The sequence below is a fragment of the Sander lucioperca genome, chromosome 10 (genome assembly GCF_008315115.2).
Source record: "Sander lucioperca isolate FBNREF2018 chromosome 10, SLUC_FBN_1.2, whole genome shotgun sequence".
Taxonomy (NCBI): domain Eukaryota; kingdom Metazoa; phylum Chordata; class Actinopteri; order Perciformes; family Percidae; genus Sander; species Sander lucioperca.
In genome coordinates, this window is record NC_050182.1 from 26,343,842 (window position 1) to 26,364,655 (window position 20,814).

Genomic DNA, 20,814 nt, shown 5'->3' on the forward strand with positions numbered 1-20,814 from the left:
CCCCTGTCTCTCTCTCTCTCTCTCTCTCTCTCTCTCTCTCTCTCTCTCTCTCTCTCTCGCTCTCTCTCACACACACACACACACACACACACTGTATAGCATCAGTACCATGCACCTGCTTTAACTGAGGACAGGTAACCACCCAGCCAACTCACATCAGACGTGAGAGAGAGGCAGAGGAACAACACGCACATCTTCACTTTGTCGATATCCTGCTTTTTAAATTGCGTTGTTTCTAGAATCTACCAGGGAGCAGACGCAGATTCTGTAAGTAATAACTAATTATTACACAAATCAAGTTCTCAAGTCCTTTATTTTCTTGTTCAGTCTTTGTGATGTGTTGATAGTGTCAGGTATGTAATTATGTTGAAGCAGTACCATTGCTGAAATGAATACTGATAATACATGTCTTTTTGTTTCAATGATTATTTTATGATGAATGATGAATATCTGTGATTATATAACCAGCAAGTAAATAATTAGACATTCTTTTCTGACTTTACAAGAGTCTGTATAAGGTCTTGGGACCATGTGTAATTTAAGAGGTAATCATTATTATAATTTTTCTTATTTTTACTCCACCGTTTGTGGTCATCATTGAGCATATTTAAATGAGAAGTCAAATCAATGGGAAGCAAACAAATTAAATGAAGGCAAACTACGAACATGCAAATGCTTTAGATGGAACAAAGTTTGTGTTTGTGCAAAAATGATGGAGGAAAAAGGGGAAAGCAGAAGTACATAATGTACGTTCTGAACATGTTTTTCACAGCATGTTATTGCCCAAAGTCAGTGGAGCCTCCCATAGGATGAGAAACAAAGGTGGTAACTAGATCACGAATCCTCAGAGGAGGAAGTATGTTAGAAAACTGGAGGTGGCTCGCATAGATTTAGGTTCCATAACAACCAGAGAACTAATAAAACGTGATAATTTTTTTTTCTGTTATGGAAAGAAACCAAATGCAAAGTATGTAAATCACTTGTAATATGTGTTGATACTAATGCCCACTTTGAAAGATGTCCTCATCTTCAACAGGCAGGCAGGTCTTTTTTTTTATCATGGCCACAAAAGGAAGACCATTTTTCTTTCTACTCATCATGACCTGTGAAGTTTTGGGTAAGCTACAACATCATTACATGTATCATCTCCTCTTGTAACTGGCCAAATGCATGCATGTTGTTAATGAGTTCATAAATGTGTGTCTTTTCATAATTATTCATTACTACCTGTTCAGCCACCCCACCAAAAGAGTTGCCTGCAAATAAATGTGACTTCACAGACATGGCCCAAAATCTGGTATGTACCTAATTTTCTTTGTCAGTTTTCTCAGGCAAAGATAGCTGTCTTTTGCAATAATAATATTTGATCATCACATTGTGTTTTTCCATTCCTGAAGTCATTCTAATTTGTGCAGGACAGTGATGATGGGTATGTAGATGCAAGCATTCATGGGAATCAAGTTTTACAAATAATCATCTCTTTTATAGATCACCAAAAAAATGTTATTGGGCCAAAATTAATTTAGTTACTTTATCCTTTATAAACCACTTTTTAATCATTATAAGCATTACTTGCAACTTTATAATAGCATCCCAATAATGTCTATAGATGGTTTACAAAACAATTATTAACCATTGACAAAGTATTAACTATCTAAATTTATAACATCTTTTTATTTGTAAAATAATCAAGTTTAACAAAAAAAGGTGAATTCCATTCTGTCACAGAGAGTAAAATAATTGTGTACTATGACCTACTTGCACATCGGTACCTTCATCTTGTTTCATCTCCATGAATACCCACTGTGTCTTACGCTTTTACAGAACATCACAGCTCCATGTCAGTAGCTGTTTCCATCAGTCTATTCTACACCATGACTGTCACCTTTGGGCCTCTTAGCATGTTTTACATTGTTAGCAGTTTTAGTAATTTTCCAACCCGTTTTTAAACAGTTAAATATCTTACCTTAAACATCTGATGATGTTTTGTCTGTCTTTTTCCATCAGATAAGGAAGTGCCTAATGAAGGGTGAGGGAACTCTCAATGCACTTTTTTATCAAATGAATTTGTGTGAGAGAGAAGAAAAGACTGTGTTTGCCTAATCATAGTACTTAGTGTATGAATGTGAGAGTATGATTGCGCGCATCATGAGTGCCCTATGTAACATGAGTGACAACTAATACATGGCAAAGACCAGTACTGATGTGTTTGACCTGTTCAACATGTAAATATGGAGGGTTGCTATGTTACAGGATACCCGGCGCCTATGTTGATGCAGCTGAAAACTATCTTCAATAACAGGTAATTCTGTAAGTGTGTGTCTGTTGTGTGTTTGGTTAATTTTCTTAAAGAGGCAAAAAAAAGTAAGCTTGTTCAAATGTTTAGCTGCCTTTTTTTATAAAGATATGTATTGTATTGTAAGTGTTGCTGAAAAATGCGAAAATGGAATTTTACCGGATGAATAAAGGATGAAATGAATCAATATCTAATTTTGAAAACTATTTCTACTCACCAAAATCTCTCGTTTCTCTTTCAGTGACTTGCCTATGTCATACAGAAACTCTAAGCAATCCGACACCCTCATATCTACATTTGTCAATGTCATGCAGTCAGTCTTTCCTGATGGAGCCAACAAAAACCCACAAGTCGATAAAATGGTGTGAACACACACACACACACACACACTCAATCATTTAAACCACATTAGATTTCTTCACATAAAAATAATGTAAATAATTGTTGGCTGTTGATTATTTGCAGCATTTAAATATTTATGTTAATGACTGATGGGTAATTTTTTTCATCAGTTGTCTTAGCTGTACCTGTGTTAGCCAGCATGCATTAGTTGTCACTTTTCCCTCTATATCTTTTTTAGACAAACGATATGTGGAATTTCAGCAATCTTCCAACCATGATCAAGCTGATGAGGAACTCCTCTGTCAGTACTCCCCACTAATGCCAAGATCTTAAGAAAAGAAAGCATGATCATAAACCAATGCAGATCTCTGGCAGTCTCATGATTCCTGCCATCTCTCTCATTCCCTCAGGTGGCATCTGCATGTTACATGCAAGCATTTGTGGCCCCTCTGTCCTGGGCAACTTTGACCTCACAGAGTGGAAACAACATGACCTTAGACGACTATGACACACTGCTGTGGGCTGCCAAACCTGCGCTGCAGGGTATGCCTTTAAGAGAAATGAACCTTCCTACCAATGTAGGAATGCGCGAACACCTGAAAAAGATGTGAGTGTGCTTTTATTCAATTACTTGGTCCACTGTCTCTCAGCAGCTTTTCTTAAAATTGTAAAATTGGTGGTCATTTCCAGGATGGAGATGCTGAGGGAGGTGTATGGTGACATGTCTATAGACCAAAGGACTGAAGTGGTAAAATGGGGAAAAGAGCAGATCACCCAGAATTACTTCAACTGTACAATGATCCCACCATGTAACTCCAAATCAAGTAAGAAATAAGTTAAGCCCATCATGTCAAAAAAACACTTTCTACAATAAAATCTAGTCAAACATACTACAGTATAACTATTCATGACAAAAACAGATACATTAATATTCGTATGTTAAACAGAAAGATGAAAGAAAGAGGGCCCAGAAGCTAGAAAAGATAGGGAGTGCAAAGTGGTAAAGATAGAAGGGAAGACCTTCTAAACCCCTTCTAAAGTTGAAGTGACAACACAAAGGGGAAACACTAGCACTCGAGAGATGAAGAGGCTGCAGTTAAAAAGAGGGAGATAAGCAGAAAAAAGGTGATTGAAGCAGCTGAAATAAAGTAAACCAGATAAAAATAACAGAGACAGAGAGGAAGAGCGGGAGGTAAACAAGCCTTTTACATGCCAGTAATACACAGCCAGTGGAAAATCGCATCATTAAATAAAACAGGCCAGAGAAAAAGGTGTGATGAGAACAAAGAAAGCACAGTGGTGGATTGTTTGTGTTGGAGAAATGATGCATCGGCTATGCGTGTTTGTGGCACGCACTTTGTATGTTTGCAAATGTGTTTGTTTAGATGGGACTTAAATCCAGGAAATCATGCAAATCAAAGACCATGTCAAGTGTAACAGGCAGGTGAAAGTCTCCAGCGCTGGCGACAATTATTGGTACAGCAAACACCCACATCTTACCCATAAATCCTTCATGGGTCGTTGTGAAGTCTTGTTTCCTGCCTTTTTCCTGACGTCACTTTTCTGTTAAGCATGAATGTGACTTGTAACAGCCTCATTTACTATGTAGTGCCAATGCAGTGCTGCAAACCTGGAAAACTGGAATGGCTGAACTTGGATGCGTTGAACATGATGGGACCTTACGTCACCCGTTTAGCACCAAACGATGTTGATTCTTCTCCCAAAGAACAGGTAAGAGGGTTTGCAAAGAAGGATGAAGAGCAATGAAACTGGGAATGGCAAATTACAAGATTTTAATTTGTAGCTCTATTGGTTTGTTTCCTTCACTTTCTCTTCTAGCTGTGTGCATACTTCCGCTCAGCCAAGTTCAAATCTGCCACGAGTATGACCACTGACATGAAACCCAGCCTGGGCGAGAAGTTTTTCCAAAAATTTCAAGGGTGCTTTGGTGGAAAGACGTTTGCTGAGAATGTGGACAAGTGTGTATTAGTGCATGAATGTGTACATTATTAGTGCATAATAATACTAACTTTATTTATACAGCACCTTTCAAAACATAGTTTCAAATTGCTTTACAGTAAAAAACAATGATAAAATAAAAACTGAAAACATAAAAAACACTGTTTACCCTGAATGTGTGATCTTTGGGGTAGCTTTGGGGTTTTATAAGGAGAAAACATCTCAGTAATATATAAGGGAGAGAGTATTATTACAGACACTCACTCATTATAAGAGAGAGAAAAATACACTCATTATAATAATAATTCTGTATACAAATGATGGAACTTGACATTATACTGTAGAGAGCTTATTAAATTTACAGGTTGGAATTATCACTACATTTTTGTCTTTGAACCTCGTCAGGCTCGGCATACTGGCCTGTCATTATTCCGCTGCTCTAGACTTGACTCCTGACTTCAGCCGGAAACTCCTCTCTGAGCTTAACAACTGCGATGATGGCAGCAATCCCAAAATCACACAGGTATTTTTCTTACCCAAACTTTCACCCATGTCCCCCTCAGCCAGGACAGAAGTAACGAATTTTCATGATTCTCAGTAATCCGTTGGTCTTTTTTTCCTCTCCTGACTCAAGCTGAAGAAGGCTCTTGTCAAGTCTGTGATGTCAAATGCCAGCAGCGCTGAAGCATTACTCGGGCTCGGTAGCAGCGTTAACTTGCTGTCTTCCAAACAACTGTCCGAGATCCCTGACAAAGTTCTCAAGGAATTTGTCCAAAACAACACCGTCCCATGGAAACGAGGCCAGCGGCGCACCCTGGTCCAGAAACTGCTGGGCAAAGAGGTGAGCCTATATGGCTGCTGGGAGCTTATCTCTCACATGCTCTCACTTGCTCCATACTTATCTCATTCTGCTTTCCCTTAGTGTAAAACAGTGTCCGGTAAGGACCTGATAGCCCTTCAATCAGTTGCAGAAGATTTGCCAAGCTGTGTGCTCAAGCATGTCAAGGAGATCCTGAATGATACAGAGGGCCTGAAGAACATCTCTAAGCGGATGAGGAAGGGGCAGCTGATGGCCATGCTGCAGGGGGTGAGTAAGGAGAGAGAAGCTAACTTTATTGATTAAGATATCAATATCAAATAAAGGATTGTTTGTTTTATATACCATTTATAAACACTGTGAACATAATTTTAGAAATAATCAAAGGTTTCCCTGTAGCTACTCCGAGACGTGGTTCCCTCAGAGCTGGTGCAGAAAATGTCAGGCCCTTTGCTTCGTAGCCTTCCTCTAAACAAGTTGGACAAAGCAAACATCACCTCTTTGAACCAAGTGGTGGATAAAATGTGGAATCGGGCACAGGTAATGTCCCTGAATACCTCCTAACTCCCACAACACAAAAATTGGTGCAATGTTTCCGACTGTGTTTTTTTTTCCTTAGGCAGCTTTCCTGGCAAAAAAGATGCACAATCAAAATATGCTTCAATGGTAAGTTATACAGCAGTGAACAAAATAACACTAACCCTATTTAATACAAATCAATACAAAAGCCTTGCAAAAAAACATCTGATAGGGCTCAAATGGTTTCTATTGGGACTAGCAGAGGTGTTAATTCAAATTGGTGTAAAAACTTGGTTTCAAATCTTTAGTGTGTCTCTTTAACATTAAATATTGGTTACCAAATATCAAAATATCATATATGAAATTATTATATGTTAAAAGATTAACAGTAAAAACTTAAATAAATGTTCTAACATTGGCAGAAAACTGTGTCTTCATGTTGAGAAAATTGATTTAAATCATCACTTCTGAGTCTCCACAAAAACCAAAAAGGAACAAAACAAAGTAAGCTTTACCAAATGTATGTCTAATACAGGCTTATTATAGATAGATAGATAGACAGACAGACAGACAGACAGACAGACAGACATAGATAGATAGATAGATAGACAGACAGACAGACAGACAGACAGACAGACAGACATAGATAGATAGATAGATAGACAGACAGACAGACAGACAGACAGACAGACAGACATAGATAGATAGATAGATAGATAGATAGATAGATAGATAGATAGATAGATAGATAGATAGATAGATAGATAGATACAGTGCTCAGCATAAATGAGTAAACCCATGCTAAATTTGACTAAAAAGAGGAATAAAAAATCATCTTTTGGAAATTGAACTTAATGCCTTAATTAAAAAAAATGAGGAAAAATCCAACCTTTAAGGACACCAATTTTCATTGTGAATGAATAATGTATCATAAATAAATACATGTTCTTCCTTAAAATACTAATAGCTGCCCACTGTATTTTAAGGAAGAACATTTATTTATTCACGATACATTATTCATTCACAAAGAAAATTGGTGTCCTTAAAGGTTGGATTTTTCCTCATCTTTTTAATTAAGGCATTAAGATCAATTTCCAAAAGATGATTTTTTTATTCCTCTTTTTATTCAAATTTAGCATGGGTGTACTCATTTATGCTGAGCACTGTAGATAGATAGATCTTGTTACTGTGTGTACATGTCTGTCATTGTTTTACATGCTTACATTCAAAACATTATTGGCCGAGACAGGAGGCTGGGTTCAGTCCTTCAGGGAGTAACCTGTAAGATGATCGACAAAGTAGCAGACAATGACACGCAAGCCATGATTCAGGCCATCTCAGAGACTCCACAGTGGCTCTCCAAAGTGCAGGTATGTGTTTACTCGCACATACAGTATGTACACACACACACATGTATATAACACACGTGTTAATAACAAACATGTGCTTTCAGGCAGGGTGTGTTGCCCGAAAGCTTTTTGCGACTTTGGAGAAAAAGAGAACCGACTACTTCAAAACCATCACTGAGGCGGAGATGAAAAACATTCCCACATACTTACTTCCTCACCTGCCGTAAACAAAGTCTTTTCTCTATATCACTTTATTTAAAAAAAAAAAAAATCTTTTATAAAATGTAACGGCTCTCCAACTATCTATCTTATTTACACTGTCCCAGGCCTTTGAAGGTGAAGGATTTGCCCGACTCTGTGTGTCCTGTCTTCCTCGACAAGATGAACGAGGCCAACCTGAGCTCATTACCTCAACGTTCCCCGTCTCGCAATGCACTTACCCAGAGAGCTCTGCTTTGCCTGGCCAATGTACACATAAGGACACATACGGTTGACAAAGTAAAGGAAAAGCCAACATAAACTCTCAGTCTCAGTAAGGTGTTCAACCACCAGGAGCTGTTAGAGCAGCAGAAATGCTCCTTAGCATCGATGGTCGAAGTCTTTGGAACTCTACCAAAAGATATTAATTAATTTGGTGGCCGATGTCTAACACATTGGTTGGAAATGTGTTATAGGCCATATAATATACTTATCAAACCATTCAGTGAGCCTTGTATGGACACATCATTCATTATGTTTCTCTACATTTTTATTCAGGTTTTTCCTTTAAATTGTCACCTGCCCATACCTACTGCTCCAAACCTATTATTATCACGTTGTGAGTCTGTGTGTGCAACAACATCCTTAGATATTTTCTGTGCATTTGCAGGGGAAAAACGTATCTGAGCTGACCAATGAGGATGTGTCCAGGCTTGGACCGCTTTTGTGTGAGCTTCAGCCATCCCAACTGCTCTTCATGGCCCCTGATGTCTTCAACTCCAGCCTCCAGGCCATGGCTTCCTGCCAGCACATTCCTCAACGCCACAGGGCAGATATAATTCAGCTGGTCACGCAGACTTTTGGGTAGGACAGGCTCCCTGTGAATGCTGAAGTTACGGCAGAGAAAGCAAGAGAGTCTGACGCTTCTTTTTAATCTTCTGCAGGGATCCATCTAATTGGTCAGCTGAGACTATGGAAGCACTGGGTCCTCTCCTCCTTTTGGATGACAATGCCACATCTGTTCTGCCCAATAAGGTGCAATAAGGACATTTTCATCAATAAATCACTCAAAATCGAGTAGTTCAGCACTGTGCTTTTCTGGTTTCCATGATTAGTGTATGTATTTCTCATTATACCTTTTTGTTTATTTTCCATCTCTCTGCCTCTGTCAGCCTTGGATGAAGGATGTTCTCTATTTCCTGAAGTTGAGCCTGAAACAGACCTCCGACGCCCTGAGAAAGAAAGTCTTCGGCCTCATCACCACCACCACATCAAATGCAGCGCGTAAAAAGAGAGCAGGTGAGGAAGATGCATCCTGTGTGCTGTCGGTTTTCTCTTGGTTAGTGATATTAATAAAAAAATAAAAATTCTACTGTACTTTTCTATTTCTCACCTCTCTCTCAGCCAACAGTAATGATGGTAAAGCACTCACTGTGGAGGTGATTGAAGAATTGGGAATGGACAACGTCTACTGGACAGCCGCACAGCTGGATCAGATGTCAGCCGAAACCTTCCTTGCTACTTTAGAAACACTTGGCGCCGTCTCTGGCTATAATGCAGATCAACTGGCCATACTAAAAAAAGCAACTAAGGTATAGTGGAAGCCCTGATCCTGGTTCTGATCATTTAGGAAGCAGAGGACTCCTCTGGTACAATTTTATCTCGTTCTAACATTTCTGTTCTTTTTTATTCTTTGGGTTTCATTGTGGGGTTGACAGTGAGGTGACTGCAATAAGGGACTGTTGTGAAGTGCGGCTGAACCTTCACTTTTTAACAAAGTTATTTATTAAAAACTTTCAATGGACCCTCCCCTTGAAAAAAAACTCTCCCAACCCCTCCCCCCTAATATCTCAAAATAATGTTGAATTTGTACAACTTGTTTAATCATAAAAACTAAAGGGTAAAAATAATTTAAAATGATGTACAACTTAAAACCTAATGTGTAGATAGAACAATAATTCTCACACCAGAACTTTTGGCAAACATTGAAAAGTGTGTCTCGAACATTCAGTCTATTTTTGAACCAAGAGCTACTTGCTGAACAATGTAAACCAGGCACATGACCCAACTCTGTGTAGCTCGAAGGATGACTGAAATTATAAATCTGGTGTTAGAGAAACTCCTCTACCAAAGCTCTACCAAACATTTCAGACTGCCCTCCCTTCAACAAAAAAACCCTCCCCCTTTTTTGACCCTGTCAACCTCCTACTAATCGTGGCAAAAGTAAAAAAACAGTGATGACTAAAAGATATTAATATACAAACTCATTCAAAATGGGAATAAGGAACCTTTTTAAGCTGTAATTGCAAGTATTAATCTATACAGTAATATGATATGAACATACAAATCCAACATTTAATGTTCACCACAATCATTTTCTGAGTCTGGTTCATTTGAGTATTTCTGTGTGATTGTGCAGATATTTGGCGCAGTGTCACAGATGAATGAGAGTGTGGTGATGCAGATGGGATGTTTAGCTCAGGGCTTCTCCAACGCAGAACTGGAGAAGCTCCCCTTCTCGCTGGATGCTCTGGAGGAAATTGCCCACTGTGGCTGGGATGAGTCACAGGTGAAGCATAAAAGCAGCTTTATATGCTCATGACTTACTGTATATGCCGATTATTATGATGTTTACTAATCAAGATTACCCATCTCAATAGATGAAGGCGGTGTGGAAGGGTGTTGCTAAATATAACAACCTGACAGTGCAGCACCTGGAAGCAGAAGACATAGTAGCACTGAACCAGTTCATCTGTGGCCTAAACTCCAGCGAGATCAAGCAGCTCAACATGGCCGCCTTCAAGTGTGTGCACCACACAGAACTCACAAATTTTAGATCGGTCAAGAGAGGGGAAAAAAACAACTATACGAACTGTCTCATGCAACTAAACGTGTTTACTTAACCTCAGCTATCATGCAAGAGCTGTGATGCCTTTTCCCACTATTTTTAATATCTAATTCTACTAACAAATATCTCTGGATGCTTCAATAGTTTTGTAGCAAATCTGATTTCACAATGAATAGTGGCATTTCTTTTAAGCTTTTTGTCACAGAGTATGCATTCTCTAGAGCAGAATCAAATACTTTGACCATTTTTTTTAATGTGTGTGTTTGTTTGTGTCACAGGGACGCTGTGGGCTCAGTGGGTGGTGTTCATTGCTCCTTCAATGTTACACAACAGTTGAAAAGTCTTGCTGTGTCGGCATTTGGAAATCCCAACAACTGGAATGAAGCACAAGTGTCTGAGCTGGGCAACATTGTTGGTTAGATAATCACCTCTACTCTTTGTTCACTGCAGGAAATCAAACCCCATTGTAGTATTCCTCAAAACTACTGTGATGTGTTGGCTGGTGCAGAAACTGGTTAGAGCCTGAGCGCCGACTACAGCAGAGGCCCTATTGAAACTGAATTATTATTTTGCGCAATTAATCGCCTTTTTTGGGACCTGCCCATACTCAAAAACTCACAAAACTTTGCACATGCATCAGGCCTGGTGCAACATTTTATATTTTAAGGGTTTCGTAGATAGGTGTGCACAAATGGCTCGGAAGCACCCACTACGAAACGTAAACAATTGAGCCCCTGCTGTACGTTTCACATAGTCAAGTTTTCGTGATTCATAAGAGTCCAACCCAGAAGACATCAACAGGCCAATATTGACTCATTGTCAAAGCGCCACTTGCAGGAAGTAGGCCTAAAAGTCAAGGCACTATAATTTAACGAACTCCTCCTAGATATTTCATTCGATCAACTTCAAAATTGTTCAGTGCCATTTCAAGACCATAACAATGAAAAGGTATTAAAATCAAGACTTTTTGACAGACGGTGTGGGTGTGGCGGCCATTTTGAGCATTTATCGCTGAACAAGGAAGTTGTTGTAACTCCAGTATACATTGTCCAATCTGGCCGAAATTTGTCATGATTGACAAGGGTCCAAGCCTGAGGACATCTACAGGTCAATATTGACTCGTAATTATAGTGCCCCCTGCTGGCATCAGAAAAACAGCCTCATACGACAAACATCATCCGATTTACATGAAACTTAGGATGTGTTGTCTACATGTAATATTGAGCCACCCACTATACTCTAGCTACGCCCCAGTGCTTAGGCCACGCCTTCTTCCATAACTTTTTAACTGTTTAAAGGAGTGATAGAATGATTATATAGGGTATTTCACACTGTTCCTTAAGGTCTCCTAATAGGGTATGTAACATTGGTTGGGCTGAAAATGGCCCGGGTGCTGTTCTATGCTCCCTAAAGCAACACTGTGAATTGGCTTTAGAATGAACGAGAGGTTTTCTCATATAATAAGGTATGCTCATGAATATTTAGATGAGCTGCGCGCTGATTGGTTGCACACAAACAGACACACCGCTGCCCGGCGCACAGCACACACACACACACACACACACACACACACAGACACTGTCTATTAACGTTACCGACTTCCAAAAGTACAGACATGCCCAGACATGCCCGGGCACGAGCAGCGGCTGCAGCGCGGCTAAAACAGCCGAGAGAAAATATCCCCATCTGGCTTCAAAGTTAATTTCTGCTCCAACATATAAACTCACCAACTAATGTTACTGTACAAAGCACCAGACACACAGTTTTGTTACAGTTTCATCCTCCAGTCTGTCGCGCGCACACACAACCACACCAATGCAAAGTTTTGACACTTTTATTACAAATAGTTTTGTTGTAACGTTACTCTTGGGACATAAAATAAACTCCACCAAGGAATCACAACTCACCCTGTAGCTAGTCAGCGCAGGGACATTTAGCGGAGAGTGAAGCCCTGCAGGCACGTCCTCTGCGCCGCTGCTTTAGATCCAGTAAGTAAGTCCCGCTCCATTGTCCGATATCTACTCGTTCTAAACACTTCTCTGGGCCAGTATTCCATTGTACAGCCTGGAACACTGCATTTATGACCGTGGTTCATTTTCAATATCCTTGATAAACTTCCAAACTTTCTTCTTTCTAAAGTAGGCTACACAGCGCAGCTTGTAGCTAAGCTTGTGTGTGAGATCCTGACAGAGCTCCAGCTCAGTGGGTCTGTGAAGGTGGAGAGGCTGACCGGGAAGGCAGCAAACCCAGCAGGCAGCCACCGGCTGTCACGGCAGATTGTGGAGCTTCTCAAGTCCGACTCAACCAAAGTCATACAAAATTTTCAATTAGCCATCAATTTTCATAAAACTGCCCATATTTGAGCTCTACATAGTTGATTTCTCGCATAAAAAAGTCTCATTAGTGAATTTAGTAATGAAATAGCAGACAAACAATGTATAAAATTTCTGAGATCTGCGCAACCTAGATTTGGAAGACTAGCTGATCTCAGGTCAGTGGGGTATGTAAATTTTGGGGCGTGAAAAAGGTAGAGAGCCAAATAAGGTAGAGCCACAGAGTTGACGTCAACTATGAGCTTTGTTGAGATTTGCCCGTTTTCAGCAGCAGTTTCAAATTGTGAGATTTGCAGAGGAAAGGGATGTCAGTGGGACTTTGAGGTACTATGTATGCCTATTTTACCCACCGAACTGTCGTAATTCAACTATGACAAGGTAAACTCGGTTTTGCATTCTATCACCCCTTTAAAGTAAAGTCTTGTGTGTGGTACCATTGAATTCAGCAGAGAGATCCTTTTTCATTGGTGGTGGTTTGGCCCGCCCCCTATGCTTAAGCCACGGCCCCTTATATAACTTATGACCCATTTCTCGTAGACTCTTCTGTGATGTATCATTGAACTCAGCAGAGAGTTCCTTTTTCATTGGTGACAGTTTGCCTCGCCACCTTTGCTTTAGCCACGCCCTGTTTCACAACTAATTAACCGTTTCTCATAGACTCCTGTGTGAGGTATCATTGAACTCAGCAGAGAGCCCCCTATAGTATATATATACTTTAGCCATAACCCTCTACTTAAGCCACGCTCCCTTTCTTACCTTTTGGACCATTTGATATATACCCTTGTTTGAGGTATCATTGAACTCAGCAGAGAGTTTCTGTTTCCATCGGTTTGCCCCGCCCCCTTTACTTGGTACAACATTTGCAATACACCATTTCCATCGACGCACACTCCACCATGCGCGCTGAGTCCGAGGGTTGCGCAAGTGCACAACCGCATGAAGCGGCGTCCGCCAGTAACCCCGACGTGCGCAGAGGTGCAAGGGCCCGTCCAACGCTGCTTGCAGCTTTAATTTTAGTTGTGTTCTGTGCTCAGTAGCTTCCTACAAAATACTAATGAGCTGTTTTTTCTCCCTCAGCTGGATTGGATGCAACAGAGTTGGCTTCTTTAGACCCGTCTGTCTTCTCATTTCTCAGCGAGTCCTGCATCCCGTTCATACCACCACACAACTTAGCTGTGAGTACATTTCTTTAACCTTGTTCTTTCAGCTGGGAGGCAAATCCAGTAACAATGGAGCAATCTTTAAATTGTCTTCAGGATTCTTCCACTTCTAAATGCTACTCCTCCCCCATACTTTTATCTACAGATGTCATTCAAACTTTACACTATTCACAAAAACCTTCAGCTATTAGAAAATATTCAGCTTTTTTATATCTTTTACAGTTTTTGTGTTATCACTGTTTACATTTAGTGCTTCTTTAGGCTTTTTTCTGTGTTTTAAGGTCTGCTCAGTGTGGGTGATGTCACAGTTACAGTGCAAAAGAGCGAGAACGTCTTAAAACTTTCTCTTTAACTTGCTCTTACGGCCACAATTCTTACTTCTTATACACAATTTTTACGTCAAAACGTAGATATACTTTCGTTTTATACTTTCAGCCAATGTGATCATTTAAGTACCAGTTTTTCAAATTGCTGATATGCCTACATTTTTTAACTCTATCCACACAAATTATATATCAATATGTTGCATGTCACAGTGAGGTCAATATATTGATACCACGAATTATTTAGGCTTTTTCTTGCTACTTCAATGGGAAGTTTACCAGGGCTCTTTCAGTTAAAGCAACATTATGTAACTTTTCCCACTTTGGTCCCCCTACAGGTTGTCTCAATGGAACTACAGCTTGCACGGCTGTAGTTCCAATGACACCCTGTAGGGGGACCGAAGCAGCGAGCCGCGTGAGCTGTAGTTCCAATGAGACAACCTGTAGGGGGACCGAAGAGGGAAAAGTTACATAGTGTTGCTTTAATCTCAAATGCATATACTATACTATGACTTTTTAAGTGGCTGGCCACGTTTGTTTCGACAAACAATCCATCCATCCATCCATCTTCTTCCGCTTATCCGGTAACGGGTCGCGGGGGTAGCAGCTCCAGCAGGGGACCCCAAACTTCCCTTTCCCGAGCCACATTAACCAGCTCTGACTGGGGGATCCCGAGGCGTTCCCAGGCCAGGTTGGAGATATAATCCCTCCACCTAGTCCTGGGTCTTCCCCGAGGCCTCCTCCCAGCTGGACATGCCTGGAACACCTCCCTAGGGAGGCGCCCAGGGGGCATCCTTACCAGATGCCCGAACCACCTCAACTGGCTCCTTTCGACGCGAAGGAGCAGCGGCTCTACTCCGAGCTCCTCACGGATGACTGAGCTTCTCACCCTATCTCTAAGGGAGACGCCAGCCACCCTCCTGAGGAAACCCATTTCGGCCGCTTGTACCCTGGATCTCGTTCTTTCGGTCATGACCCAGCCTTCATGACCATAGGTGAGGGTAGGAACGAAAACTGACCGGTAGATTGAGAGCTTTGCCTTCTGGCTCAGCTCTCTTTTCGTCACAACGGTGCGATAGATTGAGTGTAATACCGCACCCGCTGCGCCGATTCTCCGACCAATCTCCCGCTCCATTGTCCCCTCACTCGCGAACAATATCCCAAGGTACTTGAACTCCTTCACTTGGGGTAAAGACTCATTCCCTACCTGGAGAAGGCACTCCATCGGTTTCCTGCTGAGAACCATGGCCTCAGATTTAGAGGTGCTGATCCTCATCCCAGCCGCTTCACACTCGGCTGCGAACCGATCCAGTGAGTGCTGAAGGTCACAGGCCGACGATGCCATCAGGACCACATCATCCGCAAAAAGCAGCGATGAGATCCCCAGCTCACCAAACTGCAACCCCTCTCCACCCCGACTACGCCTCGATATCCTGTCCATAAATACTACAAACAGGATTGGTGACAAAGCGCAGCCCTGGCGGAGGCCAACTCTCACCTGAAACGAGTCCGACTTACTGCCGAGAACCCGGACACAGCTCTCGCTTTGGTCGTACAGAGATTGGATGGCCCTGAGAAGGGACCCCCTCATCCCATACTCCCGCAGCACCTCCCACAGTATCTCCCGGGGGACCCGGTCATACGCCTTCTCCAGATCCACAAAGCACATGTAGACCGGTTGGGCATACTCCCAGGCTCCCTCCAGGATCCTTGCGAGAGTAAAGATCTGGTCCGTTGTTCCACGACCAGGACGGAATCCGCATTGTTCCTCTTCAACCTGAGGTTCGACTATCGACCGAACCCTCCTTTCCAGCACCTTGGAGTAGACTTTACCGGGGAGGCTGAGAAGTGTGATACCCCTGTAATTGGCACACACCCTCTGGTCCCCCTTTTTGAAAAGGGGAACCACCACCCCGGTCTGCCACTCCTTAGGCACCGTCCCCGACTTCCACGCAATGTTGAAGAGGCGTGTCAACCAAGACAACCCCTCCACACCCAGAGCTTTAAGCATTTCTGGACGGATCTCATCAATCCCTGCGGCTTTGCCACTGTGGAGTTGTTTAACTACCTCAGCAACTTCCACCAGGGAAATTGACGACAATCCCCCATCATCCTCCAGCTCTGCCTCTACCATAGAGGGCGTATTAGTCGGATTTAGGAGTTCCTCAAAGTGCTCCTTCCACCGCCCTATTACCTCCTCAGTTGAGGTCAAGAGCGTCCCATCCTTACTGTACACAGCTTGGATGGTTCCCCGCTTCCCCCTCCTGAGGTGGCGAACGGTTTTCCAGAAGCACCTTGGTGCCGACCGAAAGTCCTTCTCCATGTCTTCTCCGAACCTCTCCCACACCCGCTGCTTTGCCTCTTTCACGGCAGAGGCTGCAGCCCTTCGGGCCCTTCGGTACCTTGCAACTGCCTCCGGAGTCCTCTGGGATAACATATCCCGGAAAGACTCCTTCTTCAGTCTGACGGCTTCCCTGACCACCGGTGTCCACCACGGTGTTCGTGGGTTACCGCCCCTTGAGGCACCTAAGACCCTAAGACCACAGCTCCCCGCTGCAGCTTCAGCAATGGAAACTTTGAACATTGTCCACTCAGGTTCAATGCCCCCAGCCTCCACAGGGATGCACGAAAAGCTCCGCCGGAGGTGTGAGTTGAAAGTCTGTCGGACAGGGGCCTCCTCCAGACGTTCCCAATTTACCCGCACTACCCGTTTGGGCTTACCAGGTCTGTCCAGAGTCTTCCCACACCCTCTGACCCAACTCACCACCAGATGGTGATCAGTTGACAGTTCTGCCCCTCTCTTCACCCGAGTGTCCAAAACATACGGCCTCAGATCAGATGAAACGATTATAAAATCGATCATTGACCTTTGGCCTAGGGTGCTCTGGTACCAAGTACACTTATGAGCATCCCTATGTTCGAACATGGTGTTCGTTATAGACAATCCATGACTAGCACAGAAGTCCAACAACAAACAACCACTCTGGTTTAGATCAGGGAGGCCGTTCCTCCCAATCACGCCTCTCCATGTGTCTCCATCATTTCCCACGTGCGCGTTGAAGTCCCCCAGCAGAACTATGGAGTCCCCCACTGGAGCCCCATACAGGACTCCATTCAAGGTCTCCAAGAAGGCCGAATACTCCGAGCTCTTGTTTGGTGCATACGCACAAACAACAGTCAGAGTTTTCCCCCCCACAACCCGCAGGCGTAGGGAGGCGACCCTCTCGTCCACCGGGGTAAACTCCAACGTAGCGGCGCTCAGCCGGGGGCTTGTGAGTATCCCCACATCCGCCCGGCGCCTCACACCCTGGGCAACTCCGGAGAAGAAAAGAGTCCAACCCCTATCCAGGAGTATGGTTCCAGAACCGAGACTGTGCGTAGAGGTAAGCCCCACCAGATCCAACTGGTAGCGCTCCACCTCCCGCACAAGTTCCGGCTCCTTCCCCCACAGAGAGGTGACGTTCCAAGTCCCCAGAGCCAGCGTCTGCTGCCCGGGTCTGGTCCGTCGAGGCCCCTGACCTTCACTGCCACCCATGTGGCAGCGCACCCGACCCCAGCGGTTCCTCCCACAGGTGGTGGGCCCATGGGTTGGAGAGAGAGGTGCCACGTAGCTTTTTCGGGCTGTGCCCGGCCGGGCTCCGTGGCAAACCCGGCCACCAGGCGCTCGCTGACGGGCCCTCCATCTGGGCCTGGCTCCAGACGGGGGCCCCGGGCTTCCTCCGGGCAGGGTCACTCCATCTCTACCTCGTTTTTTCATAGGGTTTTTGAACCATTCTTTGTCTGGCCCCTCCCCTGAGACCACTTTGCCTTGGGAGACCCTACCAGGAGCACAAAGCTCCAGACAACACAGCCCTCAGGTTCATAGGGACACACAAACCTCTCCACCACGATAAGGTGATGGTTCCAGGAGAGGTCGACAAACAATGCTATGACTTTTTTTGACATACTATACTATGACTTTTTCAACATTCTCTACTATCACTTTTTTATGACTTTTTTCGACATGCTATACTATGATTTTTTTCGACATTCTCTACAATGACATTTCATCACTTTTTTCGACATACTATACTATGACTTTTTTAATGGCATTTTTTGATAGGCTAACGATTGTGTCATAACCACACGACTTACTGTCGCATAGTAGAGGAATTACCGTATAGTACAGGAGAAGCTCGCAGGCAGTTTGAACTTACATTAGCTGTTTAAGTTTAATTACTAATGTTAACTAGCATTTTAGTTAGCAATAATTAGCCTGTGCCTATGTTATCTCCTTACATATACCTACGCTCTCCGTCTCTGCAAGATTCAGAATAATTGAGATTTCTCTTGGCACAGCTACCAGAAGACTTACAACTTGCAGACAGGTTGCTCACGTCACATCTACGTCTTCAAGCTCAATTGGAGGCTGCGCAGTAACGCTCAGCCCTCACCGGAAAATTCTTCTTCTGCTTCTAATATCCTTCACTGGTCTCCGGATCTGTTGGTCCATTTCTTTAACTGGCTATGGGTATGACATGCAGCAAAGGACCGCAGGTCGGAGTCGAACCTGGGACCGCTGCCTCGAGGAGTAAACCTCTATATATGGGCGCCCGCTCTACCAACTGACCTATCCAGGCACCCTCGAAATGCTATTCTTTGACTTTTTCGACATACTCTACCATGACTTTTTTATCACTTGTCGAGATGCTATACTATGACTTTTTTATAAGAAAATGTTATCACTTTTTTCGACTTACTATACTATGATTTTTTTTATCACTTTTTTCGACATGCTAAACTATGACGTTTTTATCACATTTTCTACATGCTATTCTATGACTTTTTCGATATACTATACTATGACTTTTTTATCACTTTTTTGACATGGTATATTCTGACTTTTTTTAACACTTTTTTTGACATACCAAACTTGACTTTTTTATTACTTTTTTGACAAGGTATACTATGACTTTTTTCATAACTTTTTTCAACATTCTCTACTATGACTTTTCATCACTTTTTTTGACATACTATACTATGACTTTTTCGACAAACTATACTATGACTTTTTTATTACTTTTTTCGAGATGCTATACTATGACTTTTTTATAAATTGTTTGACGTACTATACTATGACTTTTTTAACATGGTATACTCTGACTTTTTTTATCACGTTTTTGACATACCAAACTATGACTTTTTTATTACTTTTTTGACAAGGTATACTGTGCCTTTTTTCGACATACTATAGTATGTCTTTTTTATCACTTTTTTCGACACAATATACTATGTCTTTTTTATCACTTTTTTCGACACAATATACTATGTCTTTTTTATCACTTTTTTCGACACAATATACTATGACTTTTTCATAACTTTTTTCAACATTCTCTACTATGACTTTTCATCACTTTTTTCAACATACTATACTATGACTTTTTCGACATATTATACTATGTTTTTTATCACTTTTTTCTACATGCTATTCTATGACATTTTCGACATTCTATATTATGACTTTTTTATCATTTTTTTCGACATGCTATATACTATGACTTTTTTCGACATATACTATGACTTTTTATCACTTTTTTTCGACGTTCTATACTATGACTTTTTTATCATTTTTTTCAACATACTATACCATGACTTTTTCAACATTCTCTACTATGACTTTTCATCACTTTTTTCGACATACTATACTGTGACTTTTTTATCACTTTTTTCGACATGCTATACTATGACTTTTTCGACATGGTATACTATGATTTTTTTGACATGCTATACTATGACTTTTTCGACATTCTCTACTATCACTTTTTTATGACTTTTTTCGACATGGTATACTATGATTTTTTTGACATGCTTTACTATGACTTTTTTCGACATTCTCTACAATGACATTTTATCAATTTTTTCGACATACTATACTATGACTTTTTTATCACTGTTTTCGACATGCCATACTATGACTTTTTTTGACATGCCATACTATGACTTTTTTATCACTGTTTTTGAGATGCTATACTATGACATTTTTATCACTCTTTTCAACATGCTATACTATGACTTTTTTTATCACTCTTTTCAACATGCTATACTATGACTTTTTTATCACTCTTTTCAACATGCTATACTATTACTTTTTTCGACATACTATACTATGACTTTTTTTACTTTTTTCGACATGCTTTTTTTTTTACATACTATGACTTTTTTCGACATTCTCTACAATGACATTTTATCACTGTTTTCGACATGCCATACTATGACTTTTTTATCACTTTTTTTGACATGCTATACTATGACTTTTTTTATCACTTTTTTTGACATGCTATACTATGACTTTTTTTATCACTTTTTTCGACATATTATATATACTATGACTTTATTATTACTTTTTCGACATACTATACTATGTCTTTTTCGACACACTATGCTATGACTTTTTATCACTTTTTTTCGACATATACTATGACTTTTTTATCACTTTTTTCGACATGCTATACTTTCACTTATTTCAACATACCATACTGGGACTTTTTTTTACTTTTTTCTACTTTTTTCAACATACTATATACAAAACGCTATGCTATGACTTTTTTACTACTTTTTTCAACATACTATGCTATGACTTTTTTCGACATGCTATACTATTACTTTTTTCAACATACTATATAATGACTCT

The 20,814-nt window shown here is 41.5% G+C and overlaps 1 protein-coding gene across 2 annotated transcripts in view; it reads left to right on the plus strand.

Annotated features, from left to right (window-relative positions):
* Positions 1 to 99: 99 nt before the first annotated feature.
* Positions 100 to 20,814, plus strand: part of otoa (otoancorin) — a 22,403-nt gene continuing 1,688 nt past the window's right edge. For both annotated transcript variants that reach the window (XM_031299274.2, XM_036006053.1), the window contains exons 1-27: positions 100 to 267; positions 1,037 to 1,117; positions 1,236 to 1,297; positions 2,008 to 2,029; positions 2,254 to 2,302; positions 2,538 to 2,658; positions 2,877 to 2,939; positions 3,049 to 3,245; positions 3,329 to 3,462; positions 4,248 to 4,369; positions 4,478 to 4,617; positions 5,003 to 5,120; positions 5,232 to 5,438; positions 5,520 to 5,684; positions 5,814 to 5,954; positions 6,034 to 6,080; positions 7,183 to 7,303; positions 7,387 to 7,505; positions 7,609 to 7,750; positions 8,151 to 8,344; positions 8,425 to 8,515; positions 8,653 to 8,779; positions 8,885 to 9,072; positions 9,900 to 10,049; positions 10,141 to 10,283; positions 10,607 to 10,743; positions 13,739 to 13,836. In XM_031299274.2, the coding sequence (XP_031155134.1) occupies positions 1,060 to 1,117; positions 1,236 to 1,297; positions 2,008 to 2,029; positions 2,254 to 2,302; positions 2,538 to 2,658; positions 2,877 to 2,939; positions 3,049 to 3,245; positions 3,329 to 3,462; positions 4,248 to 4,369; positions 4,478 to 4,617; positions 5,003 to 5,120; positions 5,232 to 5,438; positions 5,520 to 5,684; positions 5,814 to 5,954; positions 6,034 to 6,080; positions 7,183 to 7,303; positions 7,387 to 7,505; positions 7,609 to 7,750; positions 8,151 to 8,344; positions 8,425 to 8,515; positions 8,653 to 8,779; positions 8,885 to 9,072; positions 9,900 to 10,049; positions 10,141 to 10,283; positions 10,607 to 10,743; positions 13,739 to 13,836 (3,156 nt within the window). In that variant the 5' untranslated portion in view covers positions 100 to 267; positions 1,037 to 1,059. The remainder of the gene's footprint in view (positions 268 to 1,036; positions 1,118 to 1,235; positions 1,298 to 2,007; positions 2,030 to 2,253; positions 2,303 to 2,537; positions 2,659 to 2,876; positions 2,940 to 3,048; positions 3,246 to 3,328; positions 3,463 to 4,247; positions 4,370 to 4,477; positions 4,618 to 5,002; positions 5,121 to 5,231; positions 5,439 to 5,519; positions 5,685 to 5,813; positions 5,955 to 6,033; positions 6,081 to 7,182; positions 7,304 to 7,386; positions 7,506 to 7,608; positions 7,751 to 8,150; positions 8,345 to 8,424; positions 8,516 to 8,652; positions 8,780 to 8,884; positions 9,073 to 9,899; positions 10,050 to 10,140; positions 10,284 to 10,606; positions 10,744 to 13,738; positions 13,837 to 20,814) is intronic.